This window comes from Sebastes fasciatus, chromosome 17 (assembly GCF_043250625.1).
Source record: "Sebastes fasciatus isolate fSebFas1 chromosome 17, fSebFas1.pri, whole genome shotgun sequence".
Classification (NCBI taxonomy): Eukaryota; Metazoa; Chordata; class Actinopteri; order Perciformes; family Sebastidae; genus Sebastes; species Sebastes fasciatus.
In genome coordinates this window covers 8943958-8966360 of record NC_133811.1, presented here as the reverse complement: position 1 = coordinate 8966360, position 22403 = coordinate 8943958, and the positions used below count along the sequence as shown (strand labels likewise).

The window sequence follows — 22403 nt, the reverse complement described above, 5'->3', positions numbered from 1 at the left end:
GACCCACACTAAACGATTTTTCAAATCTTAACAGATGTCGTTCTGTGTGAGAGACCTCACACAGAACGACATGTTATGTTAATATTAACAGTTTTGTTCCTATAGTGTGTGATGAGCAACGATTTGGCCAAAACAGCACAGTAGTAGTAGAAGTAGTAGAACAAATAGTACACAAGAATGTATTTTGGTGTTTTATAGGACTGGAACGATACACCAATCTCCCGATTTGATACTATCACAATACTTGGGTGCCGATTCGATATGTACTGTATTTAAATTTTTAAGTATGCGATTCGATATTAATATTTATTGCGATTTATGTTAACTTCTTTAACACTAGACCATTGGAAAAAGTTGAATCATACACTTCTAGGGACTTTTACTTTGGAAATATCTAAATAATACAGTAAAATTTTTTGATTTTCAGCATGTATGTAGTCAGAGATGTCCTGAAGTCAAATATATCAGTCATTGTAAGGCATTATTTATTACATTTTTCCAGCAACCCCAAAATCAAAGAATAAAGACATTTCCCTCACAAATTAGTGGTATTTTCTTATTAATTTATAAGGGACATGTAATGTTTTATACTGCTGGTGAATATAATCCAATCAATCTTATTTCCATATATGTATTTTTGTATATACAGTTTCCTTTTGTTAACACCTTATTTTGAAAACCGGACATAGTCAGACGTGTATACTTCCGCTAATTCCGCCAAACCCATTGTTAGGTCTTATGGTTAGCTTCATTCTCTTTAAACATCCATGGTCAGCTCCATCGGGGCCGTTTGAATGCATTTAACATAAAAGTCAGTACAGTATATGGGTGCTCTACAGTTGTAGCGTCGGCTGATTTGACCACGGAGATGAGAGTGAAGGCTGCCTTGACCGCATGTTACCACAGTACGATAACGTTTCCTGTCCATGAGTTAGCATGCAGCTTTAGCCATGATGTCTAGCTCTGCTTTTCCTGGTAATGTGTGAAACCCAAAGTGTTTCCATACTTTACTGGATGTGTTGTGTTTGCCACGTTGGATTTAACATGTGAGGGTGGAGGTCGTATCCAGGCGGACCCTTCTGCTTTTCTCGTTTCGGCTCGCTGCGACCGGTTGCGGTTTGTTTTGGTTGACGGATACGGAGCGGATATGACGTCACGTTACTCAGACTACAACAATAAAAGCGATAACTTCCTTCTACCTCCACATAGACTCAAATGAAGCAAATACATTGATTTTGGCATTAAAATATCGATATCAAAATCGTAAAAACAAAAATAATCGTGATACATAGTTGAGTCGTTTTTTTTTCCCACCCGTACTGTTTTGCATTGATAGCGCAATTAGCCCCCAGGCTTTTACTTGTATCCCAGCGCTCTTGTAGGCTGAAGGTTACCTACCTGCTAATGTCTGTTCTAATGTAGACCACCGTTAGAGATTATGTGATTGATGAGATGGACGATGCAAAATGAAAACACAAGGCTTTACTTTAAAGCATCGTGTTGAGAGAGGTAAAGTGCTTGACCTGCTTTAAGTGTGACCATCCACAAATGGGGATTTTTTTACATACAGACATGCTTTTGTTATGTTGCAATTTTACAGTAGCACAAAATATTTTCAATTACAGCATCAGTGTGTGCTTTTTCCCGTAAAAGATCCTTTTCTTCTGCATCACAGGTTTATGTCAGCGTTGGATAAACGCTATTCTGCAAATAAAATGGTGGCCAAACTGAAAGTAGGCAGATTTACCCTCTACATCTGCATCTTTAAAAATAGCCCATCATTTCTATTCAGCCGCTGCTAAATGTTAATGTATTGTATAGCTTGAGGTACAAAATGAATTCGCAGTGTTTGGCTTAGCAAAAAGAGGACAGTATTGTGAGACCTTATCTTTTTGTTTCCATCCCTTCCTTGTCCTACATTCCTAACAAAAAGAGATACTCCTGTTGAGGAAACGTGTTTGGTAGCATGATGTTCACACTGTGACAAGGCCATCCAGACAAGCCCCAGCTGCACAGAGGCAAACCTGTGAAAGAGCTCAACACTGGCAGCTCTGTCATCTCCACAGAGGCTGACAAGTGGAGTAAGACCGATTTACTGAGCCAATATTAGTCTTCATGTCATGCTCAAATAATATGACAACAAACCAAAATATGTTGAAAGCAAAAACCACCTTTATTTTCAGCAGATGTAGGCCTCAATAAACAGCAATTTCATCATAAATTGCAAAGTGTTTAGGATGTAATTTGTAAAAACAACAACAAAAAAAACACTTAAAATAACGAAAATATCTTTTGTCTTGCAAAAATTAATATACATGCATGTTGATTCATGCGTTACCGGTGATATACATACTAGACGTGCAGTTAGTCCCAAATTCAACATTGAACAAATGATTTTCAGGATTTCGTAAGTATAAAAAAATGTTTCTCGTTCTCATACCCAACACTATATCCACCTATATACCGTGTTTGATTGTGTTTTCATATCAAATGTTAAAACAGACAGTAAAATCCAATGTGGGAAGATTTTGAGGTGCCCGGATTTGCCAAAAAACTAATAATTCTACAATCCAGAATAATCATATTTCTTGGGGGAGCAAACTAATTGTACACTAATCCAGATCTTGGCCACCCAGAGCAGAGTTTACAATATAATTTGTGCCACAGAACTGTCAACTGGCAAAATTGCTAAATAATGTCTGGTCACACTTTCTCATTTGTGAGGATTTACTGCTGTCTCTGTTTTACGTATGTGATAGATAGCAAACTGACTATCTTTGGGTTTTGGACTGTCACTGTGGGCAAGAGGAAATTGTAATCAACATTTTCACTTTTTTTCTGATAGTTATATTCCAAATGATTAATCAATTGGTCAAGACAATAATCTGATGATTCTTTAATAATGGAAATCATCACTTGCAGCCCTGGACATATCAAACAAATCTGTATGACACTTAAACCAAACACATGTTGTGAAATACAGTCAGAAAATGTGATGAAGCTACATTGTGAACAACAAATGCGTGTTGAAATCGGCAGGAGGAAAGCTAGTAACGTTAGCTGTTAGCAGCCGATGGGCAATCCTGAATGGAGCTAAATAACAGAGCTAAGAGTTAACGTTTATGGAGGTTGCATTGACTTTCATTATGATGCATTCAAGCTCCATTCAGTAAGAATGAGTATTAGGTAGATAACGTTATCATGATGTGTTTAAATGTAATCTTGTAAAATGTAGTTTTTGGCGAGAAACTTGAATAAATATAGTTGTTTGAAGGAGACGTTTTTTTACAGCAATATGAAATAGATAACCGAGAGGGAATTATGACCTGTTTAACATCATAACACTAGCTCTAAGTGTTTATTGTTTTGTTTTTGTTTTTTACTGTGGTATCAAATTGGGCATAGAGAATTGTGGAATTTCACTGGTATTTGTATTGACTACAAAATTTCTGGTATTGTGTAATCCCTAAAAGTAAAAATCAATTAGACCTTCACTGTACACATAACAATGACTTTTTCTTTGGTCAGTAGAAAGATTTCCATCCAAATTTTGAACAAATTTTGAACAAAATTCCAGAAAATTTGCAAAAGAAAATGCAAAGTAATGCACGTTTCCATCCACTGCTGTTATGTAAATATTAGGAGTTGGTTCATCGAGATAAACAGTCAGTGGAACTAATTGTCCAGTCGGGTGCCATTAAACCATTGCAGAGGATGTGTCTCATTACGGCTACCTTCCAAATCGCATACTTTTTATTTTTACTTTTAGTACGTACTGCAGCTGCCCTAACAAAGTATGTACCGTTGCATGCAGTATGCATACTTACCACAACTTTGATTGTGAGTCAGAATAGCCAGAAAAGCATGCTGGCTTGCATACTGCAAAATGCGACCCTGGTATTTTTGGCATACTGCATTTGACATATTGTGAATTGAGACGTATGGTGCCTTCAAATGAAACTCGTGAGCTCATGTTTACAACATGGGAAGTCGTGTACACAATATGCTTGGCGTTCAAGTGGTTAAGTTGGGAGAACACTGCTGCTAAGCAACGGCAATATTAACATTATTGTCAGCACAGAGGCTAACAATTTAGCAAGCTAGCAAGTGGGTAATATAATGTAGTAAATGCAAACGCATAATGACAGAGGAAAAAGATGAGGCCGTTGGGAATATCCTCAGACATATTATAAAATTAAAAAGAAAAAAAATATATGACTAAAATTATAATATATTAACTTATTATGCACCGAAAAATTAACTTCCATGGCCTCCGACATTTCTGACAACGTCAACAAACGTCACAACTCGTGAACTCGGAGCTTTCAGAAACTTTCAACTTTCGAGGTCGTGAATACAACAAGAGGGGGGCGTTCATATGGACTCTTCTCATGAACACGGTAAACACAACCCCCGTTTGAAGGCACCACTACTACTTCGTCACAACATTACGCCTTCAACTTTGACCCTCTTGCTCATATATCCGCTGTGCAGAGGATTGTGGGTCAGAATAGCCAGAAAAGCATGCTGGTTTGCATACTGCGAAATGCGACCGGATGTAGTAGACCATCCTGCATTTTTGGTACATTCTGTATTAGTATGTCCCAATACATAATGGGACATACATAAATCTTTTTCTGGAATACTAAATAGTATGGTAGTATGGGTATTCAGCCACATTCCCACTTCCCCAGGCCCCTTCATAGGCCCTTTTCACAGCTGCCATTTTGACATGTAATTGCAGGATCAACGCAGGTGTAATTGATAAATTGATTATGGTCCTGTTCTATTTAGTGTCACAGCAATTCCAGTGAGGCACCATGCACAATACCAGGGGCCTGGCCCTCCTAATTTGAAAAAGGGCCATAATTAATGTTATTAATTATTATTACACCTCTGTTTACCCTGCAATGACATGTCAAAATTGCTGCTATGAAAAGGGCCTATTCCCATTCATCCACCTGTCCCAGTCACCTGACTCTCACATTCAGCCACTCCCTCCTGCCCTGCAGTAACCCCTTTCCCGCCTGTCCCATCACCTGAGCTTCCCCGCCCCACCTGCTCACCTGTTTCCACTTTCCCTCATCAGCCCTGGCAGTACATTATGCCATGCACCACTATGTGCACAGTTAAGATGTGGTATATTACCATTACATATTGAAACAGGAAGATACAGAGGTGTAACTGAAGACCAAAGATTGTGTCGATATTGTGAACTAAATGAAAATAAAATAATTTTTTGGGAGGCTGGGAAAAAAATGTAATAAATAATGCCTGACAATGACTGATATATTTGACTTCAGGACATCTCTGACTACATACATGCTGGAAATCAAACATTTTTAGTGTATTAATTTAGATATTTTCCAAAGCAAAAGTCCCTAGAAGGGTATGATTCAACTTTTTTCCCATGGTCTAGTGTTAAGAAAGTTAACAAAAATTGCAATAAATCATAATATCGAATCGCAATACTTCAAAATCGTGATAGTATCGAATGGGGAGATAGGTGTATCGTCCCAGCCCTACTACTCACAAAGACTCTCTGTTGCCGGGTGCAGGATGGACACCCTGGGCTCTCTTCCATTCCCCTCTCAGCTTCCCCTTTTCCAGATGAGCGGCTGACCGCCTGCCTTCATGCCACCGGCTGGTATTCCCTCAATGCTCCACACGTCTGCAAGCTTTTCAGCCTGCTGAAAAAAGTGCGTTGGCGGATGGGGGGGGGGGGAAACCCGTGGCATGAAAGAGCGGGGAGTGATGTCAGAGCTGCCTGGACTCGTTTCAGCCGGACCCCTGGCAGGAGCATGAACGCCGTGCTGTGGTGTGTGGACATTCTCCAGAGCTGCTCTTAAAAAACTGGATCCCTAGCTGTGCCTTTTTTTTTTTCCACGCGGGTCCTTATATGTTTTCAAATTTTCCAGGGTTTTTCCTCAGCAGCAATAGCTCTCCACCTATGCTGGAAAGTGAGACCTGAATGGGGAAACTGTGTTTTAAAAATATGAAGTAACCCCCCCTCCACCCCCTTTTCCCGGTCAAATTAAAACACCAACCACCAACCACCTCACCTCTCACCGCTTTGCCAGCTGTGCAGCCCGAGACTGCTGCCAAAAGAAACACAAGCTTACGTCAACTTCCAAATAAGGAGCTGCTACTTCACTTTGACCTGAAAGAGAGACACTAAAAGGGGGGGGGTGTATGAAAGAGGTGGAGATAGACAGCGAGAGAGTGTCCCCTCCTCCTCATTCATACGCATAATATACTCAGCTACCTGTTTGTCAGCCCAGTGCACGTAGAGCGGAGACTCGATTACCCCTCTCTCTCTTCACCGTCACTCTCATTCATCCTTTCTCTCTCTCTCTCTCTCTCTCCTTCCCTTCACCTACCTCTGCTCTCCCCGATTCCAGTCATTCACAATCGGAGGACAACACCACCTGCTACCAGGTAAAAAAATAATAACCCATTGATCTCCTTTTTTCTATCATCTGCAGTGATTTTGATGTGTGTGTGTGTGTGTGAGTGACATGATGTGAGGACTGGTGGGTTTTTTCTCCATTCAGTTTCTTTGTTATTGCAAAAGGCTGCTACATCAATGGGGAAAAAAATCATTTGTGGAAATCGGTGCACACAGAGAGGCATTTTGACATGATCTGAATTTTTTTTTGTTTGCCGTTTTAAACATATGCAGACAGTGCAGCTTCTGCAGTGAGGGTGTTTGTGTGTTTGTGTGTATGTGTGTCAGTGTGTGAATGAAGGAGAGGGAGAGTGCATAGTGGTTCGTGGGCTGTGTATGTATTAAAGCTCGCAGCTCAGACTGGGAGTGAATGAGCTCCCTGTGTGTTGTGCATCCAACCTCCTATGCTTGGCATGTCCCCCCGTGGACTGGGGAGCACTCCCGAGATGCATGCACACGCACACATACACAGAGGAACGGCTGTGCATGCACTGACTCTCCCCCTGAGGGCTCTCCTCTCTCCCCGGAGAGCGCCGCTATCAGGCTGATGATGAAGCTGCGCTCTCTGACTCGACGGCAATCGCCAACTGCTCAGCTGACATCGTGGTGCAAACAGATGAGGGCATTTGTTGCTGACTTCAGATGAGTCTGCGAGATGAAGATTTAAGGATGATGGCGAAACTAGTTCAAATTAGCGTGCTGTTTTCATTGTGTTTCATCATGAAGTAGTCTGTGAAATCCCCTCTCGTCCGGATGCTTTTAAATGTTTCAATTGTTTTAGTCAGAACCTAATTTTAGAAATCACTTATTCAAGCCAATATTCATACATATTTTTAAATCTGTTGTATTTGCCTTTTGAAATAATGCACACTTTTCACTTCAAATGTTGCCTTATTAGGTCAGGCGTAATTTGGAAAACCAAACAAAAAGGGTTAAAATTACTATTTTTTTTTTAAATAATATAGCTTTCAATATAGTTTTTCATGGAGAGCGGTCCAGGGTTCTTTGTCATCCCCATGTATGCATTTCCCTTTCTGGTTCCTCCTGAAAGAACGGAGGAGTATCAGTGTACTACGAATCCAAGACTCCCAAAGTATTGATTTTTCTCTCCAAAAAAGCCGTAGCTTCGAGGAGGGAGGCACCTTCGCCTGCCTCGCACTCTCTCCCTCTCTCTGTAGTCGGTGAGGATGCTGGAAGATAAATTTAGCCCTCCAGCTCTCCTTCCATCTGCTACCACATGGTTTAGGGCCGTTACCATAGGAACCACCGCTGGGTGCCCATTAGTGTGAGAGGAGGAAATTGACAAGATTTTTAAAAAGCCATTTATACAATATTTTCTTTCTGTGTGGGGTATGAATGGATGCAGCATTTCACAAATTTATAGAAGAGAGGTTTTTTTTTTTTACTCAACTTGAGGTGTTTCAGTTCCTGCAGATTTTGAGCTCACAATGCAGATTGTAACTGTACGTCAACACTGCAAATACATCAGTGTTGTATGATGTAGTATCCCATACATATTTTTGGGATGTGCACTAAGTACAATATATATTTATTACTGCTGTCAATCGATTAAAATATTTAATCACGATTAATGACATGATTGTCCGTGATTAATCGCAAATTAATCACACATTTTTTATCGGTTCAAAATGTACCTTAAAGGGAGATTTATCAAGTATTTAAAACTCTTATCAACATGGCAGTGGACAAATATGCTGCTTTATGCAAATGTATGTTTATATTTATTATTGGAAATTAATTAACAACACAAAACAATGACAAATATTGTCCAGAAACCCTCACAGGTACTGCATTTAGCATAAGAAATATGCTCAAATCATAACATGGCAAACTGCAGCCCAACAGACATAGACCGCTGTCTGTCAGTGTGTCAGTGTGCTGACTTGACTATGACTTACCCAAAACTGCATGTGATTATCATAAAGTGGGCATGTCTGTAAAGGGGAGACTCGTGGGTACCCATAGAACCCATTTTCATTCACATATCTTGAGGTCAGAGGTCAAGGGACCTCTGTGAAAATGGCCGTGCCATTTTTTCCTCGCCAAAATTTTGCATCAGTTTAGAGCGTTATTTAGCCTCCTTCACGACAAACTGGTATAACATGGTGCCAATGGATTCCTTAGGTTTTCTAGTTTCATATGATGCCTGTATCTTCCCTTTACCTTTAAAACTGAGCCCGCTACAACCTCCGGAAGATGGATTCTGTTAATGCGTTAAAGAAATTTGTGACATTAAAACAAATTTGCGTTAATGCGTGATTATTGCGTTAACTTTGACAGCCCAAATATTTATACACATTGTTCATAATACTGCCTAATGCTTTAAGAGAACCAACCAATCAACATTTCTTCTCACTATAGGCTGGTAATAGGCTGATGGTCATGGCAGGAAAAGCCCAGGTGTGATTAGTAACATTAATGATGGCTGCACAAGGGTACCTTCTGTATTTTTCAACCTGGACCCTATTTTCCCATGTTTTTGTATCTAAGTGACTAATGGGGACAACATCTTTTGAAATTGGTCCATTATTGAGGGAGAACGCTGAAGCCTGCCTACAACGCTGTATCCAGTTCTCTTTATACATCAATGCTCTAGACGCGCTAGAGTGTGACACCTGTATTGGTGATACGTGCGGCATGTGACGCGCGTCATATGACGCTGCGGCGCCTGTGTATTTTCAGCTTTAGTCGACTACGATTTCTTTGGTCGATTAGTCCTGTTTCATGCTTTATTCATGCTGAATGACATATTTCAAAGAATCTTATGAGCAATTCTCTGGTAAACACAAGTGGTGCTTTTTGTGTGATTCTCTGGAGAAACTCAGTTTCACAGGTCTTTCGATTTAAATCAACAAATCGATTAGTCGACAAAATCGCATGGGTGTTAGCCAAGTAAGGTATTCTTTGGTCGAGGACAGCCTTATTGTTGCTATAGAAGGACGTTGGTATTCAGTTCTTTCTAAATATGTAGTAATTTGCCCCAGCAAACATCTGTCTGACTTTAACACCGGGAACATTACACCCAGACGTGTGTTTTCTAGCAGAGCCTTGCAACAGTTCACCTAGAGAAAATCACAGAGGCTGAGTGCCAAGGACGGGGGGGGGGGGGGAAACAGGATCCGTGTGGAGAGAAGTGTCGGAGAATAAAAACTGCCTGCTAGGTTCATTTGCACCATGAGAGGTGCAAATGAACAGTCTTTAGTTAACTCCGGAACAAGTGTGACACATGCAAGTGTAAATGAGCAAATATGCATTGCATGATTTTAAAAATGTCACTTAGTTTTAGGTGCCGGTTTCTTTACTGCAAGTACTCCATTTGAAATGTATTTCACTCCAGTCATTGTCACCCTCATGCAGAGTGTGCGGGCGCTCTGAACGTCTCACGGTCTGAACTCTGAGGCGTTATTTTCAGTAAGACGAATGAGTCTCTGACTCTCCTCTAAAAAGTTCTTAGTCTAGTTACACTACCTATCTGACCTACATTTAGCACTCACTAGTCACTGCAGGAGATTTAGGCCTAAGACGTGAATGGTCTTTTGTTATAAAGAAAAATACTGTTGGTTTAATATTCACCCACCACTGGCATGTATACTCTTCCCACAAGTTAAACCAAAGATGGTTATCAACCTGTTATCAGTAATTTGGATATAATCCAGCAGCTTTGCCGTCTTCCACCAGAACGTGGGTGTAGAAACCAGCTGGTCAGTGTGTGGGATGCCTTGTTTACTGTTTCAGTATGCTGGCACAAAAAAAAACATTGGGAGTTCTCTACAGTATCTCCACTGAGTCACCTTGTGTATGCATTCACAGCTAACCGCCTTTCCCTCACCTTCATTTGGCTTCTTGGCTTTTTTGAAGTATTTAAATTCACAGATAAAATGAAAGTAACGAAGCAGCCATCCGCATGTGCTCTAATGTGGCAGTACTGTATCGATGATCATCATTTTGAGGAAGTGTGGAAGCTGGTACTGGATGACAGAACACGTCATACATGCAACAATTAGAGCAGGTTGAGACACTCTGCAAGGTTGACATACTACATGGTACAATCCTAGTGAACCCGCTACACAACAGCTTTTCGTCATTTTCTCTCCTGTGACAGCGAGATTCTTTCCCTCAAAGGGGAGCGCAGCCTTGGCCGGGGAACAAACCGGAGATCAGCGTTTTTGGATTTATTGTTGGGGCAACCAACTACACAGCAACTCTTCAGCATAGCGCTATTACTGTTACCGGTTTGTTTAAAGTAAAAGTTTGGAGACCTGTTTCAACTTCTTCTGGTTACCCTTTTACCATCTATGGGGGACACGGGATTGTTTTCCCCCAAAAGGGGTGTGTGGTCATGCAAGCCTACTCTGGATGAGGTATTGCCGGACTGATGTATAAAGAGCTACAGCATGGAATCAAGCCAACCAGCTACGAGAGTAATCGTGACCATAAAACATTTGAATCTGTGCAAAAAAAAACATTGGAAAAATGGAAAAAAAGGCAAAGGTACAAGACTGTGTACCTTATTATTTTAAGAGTGAAGGAACTACTCATCCCATAAACCATTGCGAATGGCGACTAGCCGCCTCTGGAAACTCCCAAAAAATGTTTAAACTAACTGTTGTTGATCGAAAATTAATTCTCGCCTCAAATATTTTCAGAAACACATCTCAGTGAACTATTCTTGTAATATGAGAGAAATTTTATTAATCCCAGTGTAATTAATCATGCAAAGAAAACTTCATGCAAAGTAGTTTCATTAAAACCAAATGACAACACATCTTGTATTTCATTCTGAAAATGACAAACACTTCATTGAGCATCATGTTTTTTGCTTTGTCTTGCAGCATTGACTCATTTTATGGGAGTGGGTGGGATATGTATTTTCTGTCCGATAGAAAAATATTGTACGGTTTTGAACTAAGTAATGCATGACTAGAAATCATTGAAGACCATGACAGTTTCAGATTATGCTGTTATTGAAATGTTCCTGTCGTGGTCATTGGACATAGTGATTCTCTCTGGGAATGTTCGTTTTTATTTGCTGCATGCTGATATATTTTTACACAAATATATTACATAAACCATTCTAATGTAAAAGTATTCAGCAGCCCTGGTACAGCGAAAGCTGAATGTTATGACACATACAGTTATTATGTAACACGTGAAACATAAATATCTATATTTGGCAAGCACAGGGTCAGAGGGTTATCTGTGTCTCGGAGTTGACTTGTTTTATATAATGAGTTGTTTGTCTTCACAGATCTTCATGTGGAGAAGACAGAAGACGCATATACTCAGCTGAGTCAACTGAGCATCAGACTGTGTGGCAGCAAGACTGGCTGAGTGCTTCATGATGGGATACTTTAGGTCATTATGGCAGAGGACTTCCTCCACAGCACATGACACATCACGGCTGCATTCTTTGACGCCGTCGTTCTACATTTGATGGCATCATTCTGCTGGCAGGCAATAAAGTTTAAGCGAAACAAGTGAAAATTATGAAGTCAACTATAATTTGATAGAATTCGCTCGCATTTGGCTTGAACTCTGTAGCCTGGCACAGGCAGACGCATCCCACGTGTCTACCTGAGGCTGCCTTTCCATTTTATGGAGGCCTTGCATAGTCGCCTGACGACTGGGGAGCAGTCCGAAGGTCAAGAACATTGTCAACCAGAGTCTCCTCACCGAGGCCCGCAGGCTAAGTCTCCCTCCCAGCCCCGTCGGCAACAGCAAACTGGTTCCCCGAAACCCCATGGCACACCCAAACAGTCCAGAAGACAGCATCCTGAACGTAAACGTCTCAGGAACCAGCGGCAGAGCGTCGACTCGGATGCACCGCCAGAACACAAACATGAGGCAACGAAAGCAACCGCGGTTTCTAGTTTGTCACCAGACTCGCCTTCCTCAGCAGGTGGCCCCACCCAATCTAAACCAGAAACCCAGGAAGGCACCCCAAAACAGAAACGTGAGCGCAAGCCTCAGAGACCAGGCAAATACGTCTGCACTTACTGCGGCCGTGCATGTGCAAAGCCGAGTGTCCTGCAGAAACATATTCGCTCCCACACAGGTGAAAGACCCTATCCCTGTGCCCCATGTGGCTTCTCTTTTAAGACCAAGAGTAACTTGTACAAACACCGCAAATCGCACACCCACAGGGTGAAGGCAGGTCTAGCACTCGGGGAGCCGAGATCTTTAGAGGAGCAAGTCACTGAATCAGAAGATGAAACCAGACAGCTATCATCAGCATCTTCCCTTACAGAAAGGCAAGGCAGTACAGCCTCAATCAAGAGTCATGAAACAGACAGGGCCAAAGATTGCACCGGAGGAAACAGTGACTCCAACGCAGTGAAAAAGAGACTGGCCCTGCGTCTGAGTAGAGGAAAACATGGTGCTCGAGACTCATCTGATGAAAAGACCTCATCTCTTATTTTAGGGAGTAAAGGCAGTACAGAATCAGGCTATTTCTCTCGCTCTGAAAGTACTGAGCAGACACAGGACAGCCCCCCGAACACAAGTGCCAAAAGCTACGCAGAGATCATCCTCGGCAAATATGGACGTCTCGGACACCTACATAGGATGTCTCGGCACCACAACCAGCAGCCCCCTGGTCAGGAGGACAAAAGCATCCCGTTCACAGTCCCCAAGAAGCAGGTCATTGACCATATCACCAAACTCATCACTATCAACGAGGCAGTGGTTGACACCAGTAAAATTGACAGTGTGAAACCAAGGAGATTCTCACTCTCTAGGAAGAATAGTGCAGAGTCTCAAAAGGGTTCATCTGTGAAAGAAACCCTAATTCACAGCCCTAAAGCTGGAGATCTGGGCTATAAAAACAGTGGCTCCATCACCATGGGAGTTCCATGTGAAAAATTTCATCATCCATCCCTAAATGTAGAGCAGCCAGCTGGCCAAACATCCACCGCCCCTTTGCTGAGAAGTCACTCAATGCCGTCTGCAGCTAGTTCATTCGACGCCTCCAGTGGTGGCCTAAGTAAGTTCCGCCTAAGTCAGTCCTTTGATGAACGACAGCCTTCATCCCGTCGTTATGGGATGCTAAGACGGCAGCCGGCTATCGAAATCCCACTTGGCGCCGAACTTACAAAAGAGGAGCATGAGGGTTCTCATTCACTTTACCCCGACAGCGTTGCCACTGTGCCTGACCTCAAGCAAAGCCTACCGCAGCCATACGAGTGTGAGGCGTGTGGAACTGGATGCAAAGATTGGGAGGGTTATAAGAAACACAAGCAAAGCCTGTGCTTAGCACATCATCCCAGAAATGAGGTGGTAATTAGTCAAATGGGGTGCTCACAGCTAATTAACCACGCAGTCAGAGCAGGAGCTTCAGCAATGCGCAAGAGAAGGAAAGAGGAGAGTTTTGAATTTGACGATCCCTCTTCTCCTTCATTACCCTCTCCTGCCCTCCTGTCAGGACAGTGTAAAGATGAAAGCAATGTGGCTTTTGAGGGGCCCAGGAGACCTACACTACAAACCTGCTCTGTAATACAACACACTAGTTCATTTGAAAAACAAGAATCTTTGTGCAATGAGAGTCAAGTCGCCGAGACAACAAAAAACTCTCCACCTCATGAGGAATATCAACTGGTGCCTCAGAAACAACCCCAGCAGTCAACAAAACTAACAAGTCGGAAACTGGTCCGCCAACACAATGTAAAGGTTCCAGAAATACTGGTCACGGAGGATTCAAATATGAGCACAGTGACCTCAATAGAGCCAAAACATCCAGAGAAACCTGATGAATTCCAGTGGCCACAGAGAAGCCCCTCTCTGGCCCAGCTCCCCATTGAAAAGCTCCCTCCAAAGAAGAAGCGCTTACGTCTAGCCGAGGCTGCCCAATCCTCAGGGGAATCCAGTTTTGACTCTATATCCCTGCCACGCAGCCCCAGTCAGGACAGTAGCGCATCTTACGCATCCAGTCGTTCCACATCCTTCGAAGAGTCAAATAGACCAGACATGGAGATAGCGGGATCAACACCGCTGAGGAGATCGAGAGCTCCTCACATGTTGACGGTGCCTGGGGTGCATCAGCACAGAGAGATGAGGCGCTCTGCATCTGAGCAGGCGCCTCATGACCCACAACCAAGTGTCTTAATGGCAGAGACTCGCAGTAAGTCTTTTGACTACAGTTGTCTGTCCCCTGAGCGCTCTGCAGTCGGCTGGAGGGAAAGAAGGAAATGTCTCCTTATGAGACACACTGCTATCAAAGATCCAGATGAGGAGGAGGAGGAGGAGCAGTGCGCCAAACCGAGCCGTAGTCCCGAACGTGTCACATCTTCTCAAGCAAGCCCAACTTCTGTGCACTGCAGCAGGTCCCCTACTTCCCCGATATCAGGTGACACAGTCGTGCGTAATCCAGTAAGATTGCAATGCAAAGAGATCTTCTCTCAGTGGAAACTCAGTCAGAATATTCAGTTAACAGGCAGCACAGAACTCACATCTGTAGATCCTGTAAAAGAAGAGGCCTCACACATCCATACAGAGCAGCCCCCTCCTCAAGCACCACAGGCCTATCCTACACATGGACCATCAGGGGCAGCCAGAGCTCGCTACCTCCCCATGTCTACTGGACTAAAGCTAGAGATTCCTCTACTACACGAGGATTATTCAGAGGTTCGAGTAAGTCCCCCCCACATCCAGCACTCTGCCCCTCACATCACCTCCAGTCTGGAATTACTAAGGCCAGTCGCATCTCCAACAGTAGCAGTGCGTCATCAAACAGACACCCTCACTCTAGCATGTGCCATATACACCACATTTTCTCAGTCCACCTCCCCTAGGCCCCAGGAGGCGGTCGATGCTGTTTCACATGATATAGGCATCCCAACAGCTGACTACAGAAACCATAGGAATACAAGTCCAGACCTTCAGTTGTGGTCTGACGACGGTTTGAGGATATCAGGCTCAGGGGGCAACAAGCGCATGCTTTCCCCTTCAAGCAGTATAGAGCTCCTCCCTGAGGCCCAGCAGCAGCAGAAACGAGTAAAGGAAGAAGAAGAGGGGGAGGTGGGACGTGTTGACAAGGCGTCAGAGGACACTTGCAATCAGGAACTCAAAAGGGAGAATCAGACATGTCTACCCAGTGTTTGTTCTCCCATCACCCATGTTGGACCATCATACCCCAGTCTGCTATCCAACACCTGTAACAGCTGGTGTTATTTGAACTACATTAAACCAAACCCTTCTACTCTGGATGAACAGGAGCCCTCAGTGTATTCATCGTGGTCCACTAGCGGATACGACCCCAACCCACCTGGCCTCTCCAGCAAGACGGCTCTCTCTCTGCTGCACTGCAAGCAGAGGCTCAGTCCCTCCATCTACACCATATCCCCCATGTCAGACAGGACAACTGAGTCAATGGAGCAAGAGGACAACAGAAGACCATGCTCCACTGAGGTAACTACAACACTAACCACTGATTACGATCAGGATAGCACTGTGTGTAAAAATTGACCACAATTTCACATTTATTAAACCGATCAAAATATAGAAGGACACGAAAGTCTGGGAGAGGGTAGATGGGTAGATCCTGAAGACCCCAAATTCAGGTTAAAATGATTCAAGGGCATGGTTACCATTGCAAGCCTCTTTTCGTTTTTTCCTCTGGTGTATAGAGCTCAACAGTGACTGTCCACTTTTTGAAAGGCTCTGGGTACGGAAGAGAAATTCCCATTCATTTACTCCATTGACTTTTCAGAAAATCCTTATATAAAGAGTTTTAAGCATGGAACCAAGCCAACCAGCTACGAAATTAGTTATGACGTTAAAACATTTGATTCGGAGCAAAAAAAACATTGTAAAACGGAAAAAAAGGCAAAGGTACAAGACTGTGTACATAATTATTATAAGAGTGAAGGAACTACTCATCCCATAAACCATTGCGAATGGCGACTAAAACGAAGACAGATTCAGCAGCTGCGTGCCTTCTCACCTCAAATGTTTTCAGAAACATATTTCGGTGAACTATTTTTCCAATATAAGAGAAAGTTTCCAAATGAGCCGCCATGTTGGCCTGGTTTGAAATCCAGGACCAGATCACGGAGCAGCACGTACAAGCGTATATGCCATTTGCGGGTGCGGTATACATTTCCATGGTAACAGCAAGCTCCACCAATCAGAGACGTCACTGTTACACTTAGGATTGTGGGTAGTGTGATACTTCTCCATGACATCGCGGATAAAACATGTTTTTCTTAAAACAAAGTTGATATCATACGGACTTGTGGCTTCTACAGGAGCATATACCATCGTTTCATAATCTCGTAGCTCGTGGTAACTGTACCATGGATGGTTACGACATTATGGCTAATAATCAAATCCACGATTCAGAATATATGAATGGGATTCTCACTTCCGGGACATCACTGTTGAGCTCGATAGAAGGTGCAGCAAAGTGTGGGTTTCATTGCAAGATTATATCTTTTCATTTCTTACAGTTGCCTCAATGATCAAAAAGGCAGGAATTATACATAGCTAACTTTGCCAGCAGTAAATATTTATGTTGTTGACATGAGTATGAATTCTTTACAATGATGACACCCACAAGAAAAAAAATATATGTGCTTTAACAAATGCTATTAAACACAACGTTCAATGAGACTTCCCAATTTTTGTCTCCCTGGGCATGCTGGAGCAGAGTTGGTGAATTTGCCCATGTCTCTTTCGGGTGTAGGTCTACAACAGCCGGCCATACAGCAGAGACCATGAGGGAACGAGGAAGGAACAGCAGACAGCAGATGACAACAGGTCAAACAGAAGAGAGGAGAGGGAGGAAGAGAAGAAGAACGAGGAGGAGGAGGAGGAGGAGGAGGAGGAGGAGGAGGAAGTGCAGTCATGCTCCAGAAATAAACAACCTCCCGAAGTTTGGATCTCTGAGAGAGGGTGAGTATGAACTTGTGACGGCTCAGAACGTTAGCGAATAACATCAAGTTTACCGGTGACATACTGTCTGCATTTACAGAGTTAAATCCCTCATTGCTGACAGTGTTGACGGCTTGCGTCACATATTGTGGTATGTTGTGGAAACCGTTGTCTGTCCACCATGTTGGAGAGGCCAAGGGTTGGCTGTCTGCACCAACAGAGCCCGTCTGTTGAGGGGCTGAAGCCAGGAGATTCATTTACACCGACCATCACGGCTATTCACGTGGAGCGGCAGCACGTTTCATTTTCTTACACTGACACCAATGAAATGAGTCTAACATATACACAGTACGTACATGTACGTACATAGCATTAGTCATTAAAGGGAGCCTGCCATGCTGAATTTCAAAATGTATTAATTTGTGGTTAGTTTGGCAGGTGTGTACTGTCCTTTTATTATGAATTGAGTATTTCCCAGGGAGGTTAAAGGTGCAATGTGTAACATCTGGCCACATACTCCAAACAAATAGGGGTCAGCATTTCATCTCTACTGCTGGGTCCTTACAAATTCATCACTTATGAAAAAAAAAAAAAAAAATACTAACTAACAGCAGAGCAGGGCAAAAATATGCAAAATTTGACCAAACTGCTGAAACTCTTAGAAACCCTCACAGGTACTTCATTTAGCATAAAAAAAAATATGCTCAAATCATAACATGTCAAACTGCAGCCCAACAGGCAACAACAGCTGTCAGTGTGCTGACTTGACTATGACTTGCCCCAAACTGCACGTGATTATCATCAAGTGGGCATGTCTGTAAAGGGGGGAACTCGTGGGTACACATAGAACCCATTTTCATTCACATATCTTGAGGTCAGAGGTCAAGGGACCCCTTTGAAAAATGGCTAAGGCTGTTTTTACTCACCAAAATGTAGCATACGTTTATTATATTCATAAGTGTTATTTAACCTCTTTCACGACAAGCTAGTATGACATTCTTACATTTGAACCTGCTACAACCTGCAGTTTGGGGCAAGTCATAGTCAAGTCAGCACACTGACACACTGACAGCTGTTGTTGCCTGTTGGGCTGCAGTTTGTTATGATTTCAGTATATTTCTTATGCTAAATGCAGTACCTGTGAGGGTTTCTGGACAATATTTGTCATTGTTTTGTGTTGTTAATTGATTTCCAATAAAAAATATATTGTTACATTTGCATAAAGCAGCATATTTGCCCACTCCCATGTTGATAAGAATATTAAATACTTGACAAATCTCCCTTTAAGGTACATTTTGGAACAGATAAAAAATGTGCAATTAATTTGCAATTAATCACGATTAACTATGGACAATCATGCGAATAATCATGATTAAATATTTTAATCAACTGACAGCCCTACTAAAATGTAATTGGATGAACATTGTCTGACCGAAATGTATCTTACTCTAAATGGGCAGAATTTTTTTTTTATACACCATAGAAAATGCTTGTTTCTGATTGGCTAGCAGGTATCTATTTATACTTTATATCAGGACACATCAAACAAACATCCAACCTACAGTTTAACTACTGTTCAAACTGAGTCTGCAATACAGCATATTAAATGGTACATTAAAATACAAGTAACCATAGCAACCATACTTCTGCTTAATGCTGACCAGATAATAACTCTCACTGAAATGGACCAACAATGTGTTAACTGTGAACAACACACCCGAGGTGTCCTGATATAGAACATAATGGACTCTTTATATTCACAGTTCAGGACACATTGCTCTATATTGTCTCTTTTTCATGTTATAGAATTGTAAATGGTTATTGTCAGCGATCAGAAAGTCACTCTAAAGTAAAGTGAAATGCAGAATGCAAACATGTAAGGTGTGAATTTATTTGGACACAGTTCTGTTATTTATTTTTAATTGAAACACACATACACTTCTCAAAATGAGTCTGCGGCGAGGTTAAACCAGACACGCTCAGTACTTCTGATACCCATCAGAAATAAACACTGCTGCGATGCAGGCGAGTGCAGAGAGGTGCCATCTGTGTGTCTCTTTTCGGTTTGGGAGTGTGTCTGTGAACAAATTCCCTGTTGTGACTCATGTTGACGCTCCTCACAGCCTTCCTAAAAGAGTGAGTCATCCTCACGCCTGCTCGCTTACTCCCTCTCTGTCTGTTCAGTCTGTCTGAGGGACAAAACTGAGGCAGCGAGGTAGTCGAACACTGACATTTTTTTTGGTTGTTGGGAAGGGGAAAGGCACCTAGACTCAAGTCTTGGGTGTTGCATGAAAAGCCTATGAGTATAGCTGCTTTATAGTGTAGGCGTATAGTGTCCCGGCAAAGTGTTTCTCTTTCATTAACTTGAAAGTTTTTCAAGACTGTAAAGGCCACCAGGTTTATGATACCTGCCGAGTTTATCCAGCCGTCAAAGCCTGTAGTGAAAATAGCAGAAAAAACAGCCGATTATAATCACAACGATTGTTTGTCGTAGGAATGTGTTTTCATTTTCTGTGTTTTTTCATGCTTATTTGGAGCAGCAGCTGGTCTGGGCCAGGGTTTCCCTCCCTCTCTGGCCTGTTTATATTGGCTGGCTGCAGCAAAACCCCGGACCTTGGGCCACATCGTAGGCTCCCCCTTGTTTGGACTCGGTGGTGGTGTGAGTTGTGATGGGGTTATAAGGCAGTGGGAAGGGAAGGGAGGAGGGGGGGGGGGGTCTGGTCTTGGCTTATGAAAGCTGCTCTGTTGAAGCTGAAGTGGGTGCCTCGCTGAGGGACCCTCAGTCTACATGGAGGGGTGGACCCCGGGCCCAGCTGCCACAGTGTGAGCTCACTGTGTAGTAAAGGCCAAACAGATAGCGTACTTACACTGGATAAATACGGTCACTAAAAAGCTGCTTACAGGTGCTAAAGGGCCTGCAGCCTGTCTGTCAGCTCCAGTTACACTCATATTGATTGTGACTACCATCCTGAGAGGAGCGGCATCGATAGACAACTGACAGGGAAAAGCTCTGAGGATGAAACTGAAACCTCTTACTCTCCTCACACCCGCAGATCAAATGAGAAGCAACCTATCACACACGGTGGAGGTGGAGGGAAGTGCCAATGTGAGGACTGTGGGCTCCACCTTAAGAATACCACCAGTGTGCTTCAAAAGTGCGCCCATCGCATCACAGAATCGCCGCCATATAACTGCAAACACTGCAATCTTTCTCTCGATGCCAAAGGTAAGGGAATTATTATGTTTTTAGTGAGCTTGTGATATTAACTGTGCATCCATCATGAGCTCTTTTGTATTTTACAGGAAGCCTTTTTGAACACCTGAGATCTGAGTCGCATGGAAAAGAAACCTGTTGTCACCCAGGTGAAGGTATGCTATGTTGTTCATTTTTGATGTATTAATAACCAGCATTTTCTGCCACTGCTCTTTTAATGCTAAAAACTTTATTAGAACATGGTCACTGAATGTTTAAAAGTGCTCTATACAATATCCAGAGCATTAATATAGCAGCAAACAACTATTTGCTGTGTAAATATATAGAGGAGTAATGTCTACCTGAGCAGAGAATGAAGTCACTCTCCCTCTGTGTGTGTTGTATTCAGAGCTTCTCTGTGCTTTGTTTACATCGCCGGGCAAACCGTGCATACTTTTAGTATATGTTCGTGCATGTAAGCATTTTATAATAAAATGTAAATGCAGATTGCAGAGTATGTTCTGAGTATGATTGTTTTCATTGTCGATCGATCTTTTATATTTTGTAACTTTTTATGATCTTTTGATATTTTATACATAGTTAATTGCGATTAATCGCAAAGTAATTGCACATTTTTTATCTGTTCAAAATGTACCTTAAAGGGAGATTTGTCGAGTATTGCTTTATCCAAATGTATGTATATACAGTATTTATTACTGGAAATCAATTAGCAACACAAAACAATGACAAATATTGTCCAGAAACCCTCAGGTACTGCATTTTGCATAACAAAACATGCCAGTTTTTCCTCACCAAAATTTAGCATAAGTTTGGAGCGTTATTTAGCCTCCTTGGCCACAAGCTAGTATGACATGGTTGGTATCTTCACTCATACTAATTCGTTAAAGTAATTAGTGGCGTTAAAACGAACTTGCATCAATGCTTTATTATCGCGTTGACTTTGACAGCCCTTTCAAGAATTTCAAACTTATGGCCTTTTAAAATATGCTGGGAATATTAAAATGAATAATAATATTATAATAAAATTATAAAATGGAGAAACAACTACAAGATTTTACTCATAATGCCCTCTACACAGTAGATAGAGTACAACAAGTTACTGGCTTTATTTAATTCATTTTTTAAGCAGATCACAAGCAGTCGTTTTATTAGTGATTATTTATCCACTGCTGTAACCTGAGCAACATGCAATTGAAGAGAAATGTAAACATTGGTTAGCAGCATATCAAGATGTTGGGCGTTGAAACATGGGAGAGGCTCTCATACGTTACACCCAGGGAAAAAATGTACTAGGTGGTACTAACTGGTCACAACGCAGCACACTTACACCTTTACAGTTCCATTTTACAGCTCTTCACATTGATGCAGTTAGGAAAGTTAAGACTTTAATAACACAAAGTGAAATTTCATTGAAAATGTAATACTTTTACATGGTCTTTCCACCAGAATGTTATGCTTGACTGAGTAGAAATACAAAATAGCCCAAATTAGGAAGAAATCTCCGTTGAATGTGCATTAGCGGCCCGTTCTCACTCCCAATGCATCAAGTATGGCACCTTGGTCAGTTGGCCCTGTGCGTCAAACTATGACACTCTACATGGTTGTAGTTATGTCGGGAGGTTGTGTTGTATAAAGAGTGATAAAGTCCACGTAACAAGGAGGTTGGGGTGGATGGTTGGGTCCAAAAACACAAGACTTTCATCCAGGGGGCCGCTATTCGTGTCCCGTGTGAAACCAAAAGTCAACGCTGACTTATTTTAAGTTACGTAACGTTACTCTATGTCGTGTACATAATATAGCCTACTTAAAGGAGCTAAACGCGAAATTGAGAGCATTGCTATTGCCTCTCAACGG

At 42.2% G+C, this 22403-nt stretch overlaps 1 protein-coding gene across 3 annotated transcripts in view; it reads left to right on the top strand.

Moving 5' to 3' along the window:
- The window catches only part of hivep3a (HIVEP zinc finger 3a), a 46959-nt gene that overhangs the window by 19790 nt on the left and 4766 nt on the right, over positions 1-22403 (top strand). The window contains exons 2-6 of one of the 3 annotated variants that reach the window (XM_074614538.1): positions 6402-6438; positions 11718-15871; positions 17148-17356; positions 20389-20561; positions 20639-20704. In XM_074614538.1, coding sequence (XP_074470639.1) covers positions 12065-15871; positions 17148-17356; positions 20389-20561; positions 20639-20704 — 4255 coding nt within the window. In that variant the 5' untranslated portion in view covers positions 6402-6438; positions 11718-12064. Of the gene's footprint in view, positions 1-6277; positions 6439-11717; positions 15872-17147; positions 17357-20388; positions 20562-20638; positions 20705-22403 lie in introns of those variants that run through there. The other 2 variants (XM_074614537.1, XM_074614539.1) reach the window with 2 other exon arrangements.